We start from the raw sequence: 12,201 nt of genomic DNA on the forward strand, positions 1-12,201 counted from the left end.
AAAGAGAGAGAGAGAGAGAGAGAGAGAGAGAGAGAGAGAGAGAGAGAGAGAATCCCAAGCAGACTCCTCGCTGTCAGTGCGGAACTCACAAGCTGTGAGATCCCGACCTGAGCCGAAATCAAGAGCTGGACGCTTAACTGACTGAGCCCCCCAGGCACCCAACCCAGTTTTTAACTACCTTTATTCTGTTGGATAGACTAAAATTCAAGCCAGAAAGTGATGTATTTTCCCACGGCTCTCTAAAACAAACAAGCAAACAAACCCTGAACCATTCATCCAATCCTATAACATCAATATTTTCTTTTCAGGAAATTAACGCATCTGTATTTGACCACGAACCACAATCTTTCGTCCAGGAATAATGGGTCAGTGTCCCCTGAGCCAGAAGCACTCACGAAGTGAGTCCTCCCCTTTGCAAGGACACTGTACTGGGTGCTAACATATGGCCCATTCTATTAAATTAAAAAAAAAATTTTTTTTAAGTGTGAGCAGACTATTTGGCCTAATCAGTGAATAAAGGATACACCCATTCGAGCTTCAGTCTCTTGGTGGGCAGCTCGACTTTTGCTTCCAAATTGTAAGAGTCCACTTGATCTCTGGGCATGTACATGGTGACCGGGCGTCCGCGGAGAAACATTTTTACGTATCCTTCCTCTACAAAAAGAACAAAGACCTCAGTGAGACACCCCGTGCCCCGCGGATCTGAAAACAAATGTGTATCTTCTTTCGCTTCTTAATGTCCAGGCAGAGGCTCTACCTGCCCTTCGTGTGGTTTCTAATTAATGTGGGGGGGGGGAGAGGGGGGGAAAATGGAAATGTAAAGTTGCACAATGTATTTTATTTTGTTTTTTTAAAAATTTTTTGAACATTTATTTATTTTTGAGAGTCAGAGTGCACGTGGGGGAGGGGCAAAGAGAGGGGGAGACACAGAATCTGAAACAGGCTCCAGGCTCTGAGCTGTCAGCACAGAGCCCGATATGGGGCTCGAACCCACGAAACATGAGATCATGACCTGAGCCAAAGTCGGATGCTTAATCGACTGAGCCCCCCAGGCGCCACTAAAGTCGCACAATTTAAAACTGAAGTTTTCACCCTGTATCCTTTGGACGGGCTGCTTCCTTCAGTACATGAAATACATGAGAAATTGTAAAAGACAGGGAAGAACCAGATTCCATTATTTTTCCACGAGAGAAATGCTTGCATTTGTCTTTGCTATCAGGAGGGGAAGAAATATCACCTCACAAAGTTACAACCACTGCCAAAAACCCACTTGGAGTTGTCATTGATTTCAACGTACGTACAATTTCAGTATCAAAATTCCTAAGGTATCTTTCGATTACTTAAATCGTCTTGTGATATCGCAATGTAAAAATATATGTGTATCTTTTCCGTTGGACACATTTTTTGAGTGTGAAGAACACACAATCAGCAGAAGTGCATGCTAGGGTGCACGTAAGAAGGACAACGCTCAAAGCTAAGCTCAAAAGAAACAGAAGGACAAAAGACCCATTAGAGGGAGATGTTAAGAAATAGAACCTTCTAGAACAAACATTTTTATAATAAAATAACTTCTGATGTCTCAAGAAGTAACTATGGGGGCAAACGTAAAACCCAGTAGTACATCAACCTGAGACATGTGCAGTTTTAAAAAAGAAACAAGTTGGGAGCTTCTGCTAGCTTTTGGGATACAATAAGACCAAAGAAGATGTCCTGTGGGTTCCCGATGAGTTCGGTTAGAACTCACTGCAGATCAAAGGACCAGCCTTCACGGCACTTAAACTGGGCGGCCGCAGCCAGCCATCGCAGCTCATTAACTCAACAGAAAAGTCATCTGCAGAGGGGACGTTGGTGAGGAAAAGTCACGAAATAACTATGGTGCCGTAAGTACCACATTGACAAGTTAGTTTTTGTAAGTCTTGCTCCTAAGTGTCTTCAAACAACGCCACATGCAATCCCCCCTGCAAGTTAGGAGGCCGTCGCAGTGTTATGTTATCATGTGCGTGCAGGTCAGGCCTGCCATGCATGTGATGTGCTCTTCAGGCTACATATCAAGTCTGACTTTTAAGTAAGAGTCAATCTGCGCTCAGCCTGCAGACTGTGTACCAGGCTCTGTGTTCCGCGGGCGCTCTGTTAGGATGCCGCCACGGGGTCCGTCCTCCCCAGATCCGCCGGGACTGGCCGATCGGTGGCCCTGGCACCTGAGGCTCTCCTGTCACTGCCTCACCCCGGGCACTTTATATTCTGCTGCCAAACCCACTGCAGCCCAAAGTGGGTCTCACCAAGTCCTGCCTCCACGCGACGCCCTTGGCCGGCCCTCTTACCCGCTGGCTCCAAACGTCTACCATCCTGCCTGTTCTCCCCTAAGTAACCACACCGGCCGTGAGCGCCCCATCTGGACCATCCTGTCTGGCCAGGAGAGTCTCCATTGCCCTTGCTCTTCTCCTCGCCCCAAACCTCTTTAATCCCTCCCCCAAATCTGGGCTCATGGGACGGTGTGGCCGCCATGCCTGCGGGGCCTAGGAGCGCCCGGTGGAAGACAGAAGGGAGAAGAAAGCAGGCGCCAGCAAGCACAGAGCTGAGGACAAGGGGTTCCCTCAACTGCCCGTGTGTAAGAGGAGCCACAGAACGTGGGTGGGTGACAAAGAGGCTATAACGCCATCTCCACAGCTCGGCAGAGCCCTTCGCAGCTGTGATCGTCTGTGCGTGTGAAATACTGAGCGCATCGCAGTTGTGTGCTAGTTACAAGCTTGTGACCGGGGCTTACTTATCGCACAGTGTGAAACCACCGAACGAGGCCACAGAAAGCAAGCCCTGGATTTCGCCTCGGCGCTGCTTTGTCCTGGGCATTTGACGTCTCAAGTCAAAAGGCAGCGAAGGGAAAGCAATGGTATTTTCCAGGCAGGTTAGGACCACAGCAGGCAGCCGCGCACCGGAAGGCGTGGAGGGAGAGGCCAGCAGCGGTGCGGGGCGCCAGGCCAAACAGCAGGGCATCCAGGGCCGCCCTGCGGCTCTCTTCGGGTTTACATAACTCTTCCAGAGCTCCTGCCAAACCAGCCAGCAACCAAGCCAGATCGAGTGTACAGCTACTTATGAAAACCCATCCAAGGAAATGCGCAGGAGTGCTGTTTCACTTCACGCGGCGTGGCCGGTGTGACGGACACATTTTCATACGAGGAGGGTGCCCGCTTGCCTGTATGAAAAAGGGTTCTGCAGCCTGGGTAAGCAGCCTTGTTCAGACAGCTGGGGGGGGGTCAGAAATGCCGCCTACCTTTGCAGTGTATCACCCGGCGTTTCCCTTGTGATTTCGGAGACAGGGACAGAAGCGCTAGATGAAGAGATAGCGAGAACTGCAGGAGGGACCTGGGCAGCTAGCTCGGGGGGCAGGGGTGGCCCCCTGTCCCTGAGGCGGAGCCTGCGGGGGGCTCGGGACCCGGCTCCTAGGTGTAGGGTGATTACAGTTTCAGCGCGTGATTTCATGCTTCCCGAACAGGAAACGAATACTAAATAAAGCACGTGCTCTACCTCCAGAGGGCTGACTTTTATAGAAGTTTCAGTTCCGAATGGGGGGCGGGGGGGGGCGGGGAAGAAATCAGAAAAGTTAAAATGAGATGGGTTTGTTTAACGGATGACATACTCGTCAGTGATTCTGCATTTTCAATGTGATTTTAAAGAAGGTTAATATCCTAACGACAGCACCTACCTTACTATAAAATGGGTTAAGAAAAGAAAAGGTATCCGGAAAGGTACATTATGAACTACTAGTTTGCAGTTTAGGAGACGGAAGGCAGAAAGAGAGGGGAAAGAAGCTCCTTTTGGACAAAGTGATCACCTAACGCATCAGGGAGCTTCCCTTTCGGGGGGTGCAGATGTTGCCTCGGGAGCCCCACGGGGATCAAAGGCAATTTGATTGCCTTCTTCCGCATGTGCGGTGACCTCTCACTCTCCCTCCTTATTGACGCCTCTTGAATCACTTTTCAAGGGGGGAAGGGAAAGGGTCTAGTCTTTGCCACCAAGTTACGGGCCGTGTCCGCGATCTGAGCCCCGACCCGCGGTCACAGGCTTGCCAGCACTTGGCTCGTCAGCCCCGCCACGCAGACTCCGCATGTGACAAGTGGCCCCCGGAATCGCCACGCGTGTGTCCCTTAAGTCCTGAGGGGAGTGAGGGGCACCCGCACGAAAGTGAAATCGGACTTACCTGCGCTGAAGACGGGCTCCTTGGGTTTGCTGTGGAGACGAAAGAGAAACAGGGTTTAAAGGGAGGCTGATGGCAGCCGGTTAACCTCATTCACGAGAGACCCCCGCCCCCGCCCACCACGCGCCCGGCGTCAGCACAGGCCGGTCACACTGGTGCTGTGTCAGGGACTCTCGTTGGTGAGACGAACAAAACCACGCGACCGCAGGACGGGCCGGGTGTACGTGGGAATGTCCCAAACCAGGGGCCAGAGGCTGTGACCCCAGCTCTGTCGCCACAACTGAGCTGCTTGTGAGAGCAGGTGTGTCTGCGGAAGGGAAGTGCCTGATGAGGTGCGGACGGCCACGTGTGCAGGTCCTCCCCGTGCTCCTCTGACGGGTGACTGAAAGGACTTCTTTAAAACCAGCAGATGCCCGACCCGGGACCCTCAGAGCCCAGCTCCTGGCGGGGTGGCTACGCGGGAAGGAAAAGAGGGAAGACATGAGGCATACCAGGGGGTGCGGCCACCTACCGGGGCTGTGGGGACCCCGCTGCGGATTTCGGCGGGGCTGGGGCCACCCCGTGGCTGCACCTGGGAAATCAAACCCCCGGAGCATTCAAGGTCACGGCCCCTGGGGACGGCTTCCCCAGGGCGAGCTGCTTCGAGGAGCCCCCGGCTGGAGAGCATGCCTACTGCTCCCCGGGACAAGCACCTGCCAGAAGAGACCACCAGCTGCCCGCCAGACAAGGGGAGGGACTCTCAGGCAGCGCGGGAAGTGTGTCCTGTTCAAACCCAGGTCTGCCAGACCCCAGTGTCTACACCACTGTCCCGGGACACCCTGCTTCCTGGATTGCCTCCTGCTCTAAGATACAGAACAAGGACAGACTACATACATGAAACCCGCCCTGGGGGGGCCACGGAATCACGCAGGGTTGTACTGTGCGTGCATAGTTTTTCAAAAGTACCCGAGCGGATGTAGTCCTAATATTACTTTTCTCCTCCAAGTTTTCTGGAAATATGTTGCGAAACACCACCGGTAAGAATTAGCTTTAACCCCAAAATAGAATACATAATATTATCAATATGCTTGACTTCCAGATAATTCTATGCAGTGCCGGGGGCAAACCCTTGACTGATGCTGTGGAAGTGCTTGGCAGTCTGCTCAGCTGTGCTGTAAGTGGTTGGGGTGTTGCGGGCTTCGTGTTCTGGACTCCAACCTCCGGTCCCTGAGAACTACTCTGAAAGGGGCGCCTGGGGGGCTCAGTCGTCAGTCGGGTAAGTATCCAGCTTCGGCTCAGGTCATGATCTCACGGTTTGTGGGTTCAAGCCCCGCGTCGGGCTCTGTGCTGACAGCTCAGAGCCTGGAGTCTGTTTCAGATTCTGTGTCTCCCTCTCTCTCTGACCCTCCCCTGCTCATGCTCTCTCTCTCTCTCAGAAATAAATAAGAACATTAAAAAAAAAAAACTCTTAAAGCATGGCACAAAACTCTAAGTCTCACGGGGGCCTCGAGGCCCTAATGCCATCTCTCCCGACAACGTTATCTCTGTCCGCACCTCCCTTTGCCGTCCCCTGGCCCATGAGTCTAGCTGCCTTGTCCCTGGTGTCCCTCACAGGTGCCTGGAGCTCCTGTGACAGGTGACCGGCCTGGCTTCCCCTCCTCCTGGACACGTCCCACGGCCCCTGTGTTGTCTGTGCTTCTGGGCTCTTCCCGGGAGGCCTCTGAGGCCCTGCCACCTCCTGGGCCCTGCGTGACACACCCGTGCACCAGCCAGCGGGGTTTCTCCGCGTGGCTCCCAGCAGCCCAATCCTTTCATGCTGCCCCCCCGCCCCCTCCCCCTGCGGCGGGTAAGCACTGTGAGGACGGGGGTCTCGGCTCTGCTCGCTGCCGTGAGCCACTGCTGTGACGGCAGACAGCACCACCTGGCACGGCGTGGAGGGGGGGTTCCCCCAGCTCTCCCAGCAGGTCCTCAGACTTCACCATGCTGTGCCTCCAGGGCTCTCTGCAGCTCTTCTGTCACCTGGTTCACAGTGTAGACAATTTCCCTTGGATCCTCTGCTCTGCCCGCCACGACAGTGGCACGCCTGTGCCTCACAGGGCGTGTCTTTCTGCAGTCCCGACCAGCTCCTGATCTGCCACGAGCTCCCTGAAGGTCGGCAGAAAGGTGTGCGTGCGGGTGCAAAGTCCCCCCTCCCCCCACCGTGTGCGGCACTTGCAAGAATTCCAAACGACCATGACAGTCCACCCCACTTAATTATTCCATGAGCTTTCAGCTGCTTTATTCTGACGTGGTCCACGACGGCTCCTCTCCTCTGCAGCTCGGCCCTGGATCAAAACAGCCATGGACCCGTCTGTCCCAAGCCAGGCTTGTTGCCGTGTGGATTTTAGTTCATCACCTTACTTTGTGACCTCAGCTCCGTGGTGGCTTTAAAATAGCCATGCTTTTGTCCATCACGGGCTTGTTCTCGCTTCTCAGAGCGGGGGTAACAGTTCTGTGACCATCTAAGCAGAAACACAAGTCTTAACTCTGACTTCCACGTATGAGGAGATTCACGGGCAGGGTGAGGGCGCCGGGGGTGGAGCGGCCGAAGCAGAAGCCTGCAGAGCAAGCCCACGGGTTACAGGACCATGATGGGGACGCAGGGCAGGGAGTGAGAAGACAGGAGAGCCATCTTTCCATCATGACTTTAATCACAGAAGTAGAAAGACACAAAAGCCGCAAATGCAGGAATAAGCGACCCAGAGCCTTTCCTGGAGACTGGAAAGAGCAATTAGGAAATACGTTCCTCTTAGGGCGATCCGTAGGGTAGTTTGAATTCCAGACACACGGCGGCCCGTGGACTCCTGATGCCAGGCTGGCAGCATCACAGGAAGAATCGAATATCTAGAAAAGGCAGCGTGGGTGTGAACAGCCGAGGCTCGTGGAGAAAGGCACCAGGGTGCCTGAAGTGCTGTTAAGTTCTTACACTGCGTGTCACGTTTTGGGCATATTGGATTTAGAAAGGATACTGTTGTGGGATTTCATTCTTTGAGAAAGCTACATTTTTATTTCATTCTTTTTTAAATGTTTATTTACTTGAGAGAGAGAGAGAGAGAGAGAGGGGTAGGCTAGGGGTAGAGGGGGAGGAAAAGAGAGAGTCTAAGCAGGCCTTGGGCCTGGGCTGCAGGTTCACTTGGTACGGGGGGAGACCGCCTCCCCAGTGCTGCGCGGTTTGCCTCTGATCACCTGTTCCTCAGTGTGCACTAAGTGGAAAAACGTAAGCGGGTGACGTTAACACTCCTGGACAGCCAGGGCGTCCCTCCGTGGGGGAGGCTGACTCCACACCAGGACCACAGTGAGGCTGCATGCATCCCTGTCCCTGTGGGGAGCCGACACAGATCCCCTCCTCCCCCCCCGGAAGCCCACGAGAGGCGTCAGCCCAGCGGAGGCAACGGATTTCCCCTCTGGTGAGCAGACCCTCATCTCTTGGCTAATCTGCCCTTGGCAGTGGCCAAGACCTCCCGAACGGACAGCGTCGCCGTCGGGGATGGCTTTTGCTGCTCTGTTTTGGCAGGAGGATTTGCAGAAAGGGTTTGGCTGTGCGTTTCCTTGAGCTGGTTGGCTCGGGAGACCATCTCAAGGACTCTCGCAAGATAGAAGCAGTACCTGGGGACCCACGGAAGATGCAGGGCAGTGGGGAGCCTGGGCCAGACCCACGGCTGGCTCTGGGGGCAGCAAGAGAAAATCAAACAATTGAGCAGAGGAAAAGCTTGCGCCCTGAGCCGTGAGCTCACACGCACACAGTGGCTACAACCACCTGAGTCTACATGGTGCATTATCAGCTCCCTGGCAGTGTTCAACGGGGGCCCCGGGCACAGGGCGGGGTCTATCAGTGGCTGTTTTTCTTTTCATTGGCTAACACCCACCTTGCCACACGGCAGGCTGGGTGTGTATAAGGAAGGAAGTCCGGCAGAGGCTCAGACTCCGATTTAACGAGCACTCGCTGCGCTGTGCCGTCCTTCACAGCGGGGTCTGCAGTAGGCACTTCCGTACCTGGTACCTCATTTACCCCACGTGCCTGAAAGGGGGCTCAGGAGCCCAGGTCCTGCGCACTGCAGATCTGACACTTGGGTGACGTGTGCGATACCTGGGCCACCCCTGGGTGATCAGGATCAGAGCAGAGCCACAAGGGGTCAAATGCCGTTTGAGCAGAGAGACTTGCTTGTGAAAATGATTAATGAGACTCCATCAAAAAGGATACCATTCCAAAGTCAAACATGTTATTTCCCTGACATTTGTTGGCCTATAAAAACTGTAGCTCTGGGCGTACCTATCATGAGTCCCTTCGAAAAAGATCTTGCTTGATGTGACAATCAAAATACTTTACCATGTAAGTAATGATTTGCTACATCAATGCCCTTAAGCAGCTTTCTACTAGAAAGAGGGTCAGTTAGGAAACATCTAAAAGAGTCTGGAAGTCACTGGAGACCTTACTGGGGACAAAGACAGTTTCAGAGACACCTCCAACCAGTCCTTCCTGCTTAATGCAGCAGGACGTGCCCAGATTTTGAAGCCAGCTGGATGTGCATTCAGATTGGGCAAGTCACGTCACCTCCATGTCTCAGTTCCCTTCATCTACAACAAGGGGCTAAAACCACGGCAAGGTCCAGGGTGTTGGCAAGATCAAACAGCGCATGTCACCGAGTGCCCAATACACAGTTATTACCTCCTATCACTTTCCTCTTCCTCCTAACATCACTGACAAGAACCCACGTGTATTTCCAGGCTCTCTGCCTACCAGCCTCACAACTAAACTATGAAGAATATTAGCACTTATTATTTTAACATGTATTAAAAGATAAATGACCCCATGGCTTGGGGCGTGAACGCTTTCAGTAAAGCGGAGACGCTTAACTTAAGCCACCTAATTTCCAGGCCAAAATGTTTCAGAAGCTGAAGGGTAGTGTTAAAATCATCTACCAATAGGTGGTGCTGTTTACATGGTTCTTAAATGACTGGCTTTTTAAAATTAAATCTATATTCTTTCATTCATTCCACAAATATTTATTGAGCAGTTACTGGGTGCTAGGCACTGTGCAAAGTATTAAGGACACAAAGAATAATAAACGACAGCTTCTGCCTTCCCGAAGCTTAAGGGAGGGCTGGGGGTATGTGCGGGGAGGGGCGAGAGGGGAGGGAGTCACTGTTACAGATAAAGGTAGTGAGCAGGTGCAAAGTCATCTGAAAGGCAACTAGGTTGGACCCAAGGGCCAGGGCAGGCTTCCCAGAGAAGGGGGCATTCTGCGGGGCACCTGGGTGGCTCAGTTGGTTAAGCGTCCGACTTCGGCTCAGGTCATGATCTCACAGATTGTGGGTCTGAGCCCCGCGTTGGGCTCTGTGCTGACAGCTCAGAGCCTGGAGCCTGTTTCAGATTCTGTGCCTCCCTCTCTCTGCCCCTCCCCTGCTCATGCTGTCTCTCTCTCTCTCTCTCTCTCTCTCAGAAATAAATGAAACATAAAAAAAATTAAAAAATAAAAAGAAGGGGGCATCCTGAGCCGGGTCTTGAAGGATGGGCTGGAGCTCCTCCAAATGCATCCAAGCAACCACCGTCACCAAATTTCTAGGCATGTACACACGTCACTCAGGAGAAGGAAAGACCCTCCATTTACTAAGTGCTAGACGGCGTAATTCATTAAGCTATGCATTTGCTTGTGTGGGTGGGTTTTTTTTTTTTTTGTATCTTTGTTTTATTTTATAATACAATAAAGATTTTTCTCCATATACTATCTTCTTAGATTTGCGTTTCTTTGAGTAAGACTGGGTCTGGTCACCTTTTCATTAGGTTAACTGGCTATTTGCATTTGTTTCTCAGTGAGCTGCCTGTTCAAATCCTTTCCCCATTTTTCTAGCGAGCCAATTGTCTTTTTTTCTCAGTTTGTGTTGAGTCCTTTGGAAACTAAGGAAACTGGCCCTTTTCAGTTGAATGCATCGTTAACGTTGGTGGAGAGAATGGGTCTGTGGGTGGCGTGCCTTCCCACATCCCACTTTGTCTCACGCTGTGTTCTGTGCACGGTACGTGGTCAATACCTTAAGCACTGCTATGGGAGGAAAGGGGTATGGTGATAAAAATTTGTTCAGGATTTCTGATTCCTTCCTCCCTTTTCAGGATAGGGTGAGGGCAGGAATAGGAGTTGGGGAATTCCAGAACGTCCCGAAGAAGAGGGGAGCACTGCAAAGGTGAGCCAGTTGCACCAAGGTTAGTTCCAACAATTGGGATAGAAGGTAATCATCATGGCTACCGTTGATGGAGAGCCAAAGCAGGCAAGCTCCGTGCTAAGGATTCTGCAAACACGCTCTTGAGAATCCTCACAACAACTCGGGGAGATGAGTACTATCTTCATGGACACCAAGAAAACCCCCGAAGACATTAAGTACCTTGTTCACAGTCACACAACAGTAGGGACAGAGTTGGGATTGAGGTTTGGTTATGGCTATCACGCACCATCATTTTAATCTTACTTGTCATAGTGTCCGGGGCAAGGGATTTGTTCAGCAAATGTTTATTGAGCACCTACTATGTGCTGGGCATTGTTCTAGATGCTGGGCTGGCCTGACTAGATTAGAAAAACCTTGTTGGTACCTGACGTCCAACTAAAGTACCTTTGCCTAGTGAAATGATGATCCACACCTGAAGTTACACTGTCAGAGTGTATTTACTGCCACAAACACATGGCTGTGCAGCAAACGGAAAAGAAGTTTACAAATATATTTAAATGATACACGATACACACACAGTACTCCAAAGTCCAGATGGAAATGTAACAAAATGTTAGCTGTGAGGGTCTCTAAGTAGTGAGATTTTCATTTCTTCTTCTTTTGGACGTCTAGATTTCTGAAGACACGCGTTACTTGTGTAATAAATTATCTCAAAGAAAAAATTCTTGCCAGAGACAAGAGAGCTGGGATCAGACATGAATATCAGGGCATGAGAAGGATGGGGCGGGGGGCCGGCAGATGAGGAGCCAGAAACCCACGCTGAGGATTAAGCTTCAGACTGCACTGTCGGTGACGCTGATGTAAAAGAACAAATTTGAGCCTTGAGGACTTCAAGATGTCACAGAAAAGACGATTTCACTGAAGGTCACAGCTTTGGGGAGGATGGAGCTCAGAGTCTCCAGCTCAGGGCTCTGGACCCTCTCAGACGGCTGGCTGGTACAGATGCTGAGGTTGTTCAGTACAAAAGAGCACCTAAGGGGACACTTTCACATCTTTGTTATTTTGAAGTGGTTTTTTTCTTTTTTCACATTTGTTGACCCTATACATGTAGGGTTTAAATGTGTGTTCTACTGAGGTTTCCAGCAGATGGCGGAAACCTCTCCTGTTCTAACAAAATCAGCCCATCACAACTTTGTGGTGGAAACAAAGTGTCTTATTTACAAAAGGTGATATATGTCAGTCTAGTCAGAATTACAAGGGGGAACCGGGTTTTCTAATTGAAACATTTAATCAGTCTGTCAACATCTAACATAAACTGCATTTTAAGCAGTAGCTGTTTTTCTGTCTGCTACAAAATACTTTTTTTTTTAATTAAAAAAAATTCCATATTGGGTTAGTATACTAGCTATGCTGGATAGCACAGGTCATTCATCAGAATGTTACTGTTGATTTCTTATTTAAATTTAATAGGCACTTCACTATGACACAAAATCTCTATATAACTTAATATTTATCATCAATAATACATGAAATAAATATTACATTGCCATATATTGCTTTTGTTCTTATAGAAGTTTGCCAGCACAAAAATTAAGTGCTGTTAAAAATTTGTGGTTTGAGGGGCGACTGGGCGGCTCAGTTGGTTTAATGTCTGACTCGGGCTCAGGTCATGATCTCATGGTTCATGAGTTCGAGCCCCACATCAGGCTCTGTGCTGACAGCTCAGAGCCTGGAGCCTGCTTTGGATTCTGTGTCTCCCTCTCTGTCTGCCCCTCCGCTGCTTCTACTAGCTCTCTCTAAAAAATAAATAAACATTAAAAAAAGATTTTTGTGGC

General features: G+C 50.8%; 1 protein-coding gene across 2 annotated transcripts in view; it reads right to left on the reverse strand.

The window, feature by feature from the left end:
* Window positions 1–12,201, reverse strand: part of EML1 (EMAP like 1) — a 76,027-nt gene that overhangs the window by 35,603 nt on the left and 28,223 nt on the right. Inside the window, exons 4-6 of one of the 2 annotated variants that reach the window (XM_077780912.1) lie at window positions 4,196–4,224; window positions 3,269–3,325; window positions 525–654 (exon numbers count right to left, since the gene is read on the reverse strand). In XM_077780912.1, coding sequence (XP_077637038.1) covers window positions 525–654; window positions 3,269–3,325; window positions 4,196–4,224 — 216 coding nt within the window. The remainder of the gene's footprint in view (window positions 1–524; window positions 655–3,268; window positions 3,326–4,195; window positions 4,225–12,201) is intronic. The other variant, XM_077780910.1, reaches the window with a different exon arrangement.

The sequence above is a fragment of the Crocuta crocuta genome, unplaced genomic scaffold, assembly GCF_008692635.1.
Source record: "Crocuta crocuta isolate KB4526 unplaced genomic scaffold, BGI_CrCroc_1.0 scaffold299, whole genome shotgun sequence".
Lineage (NCBI taxonomy): Eukaryota > Metazoa > Chordata > Mammalia > Carnivora > Hyaenidae > Crocuta > Crocuta crocuta.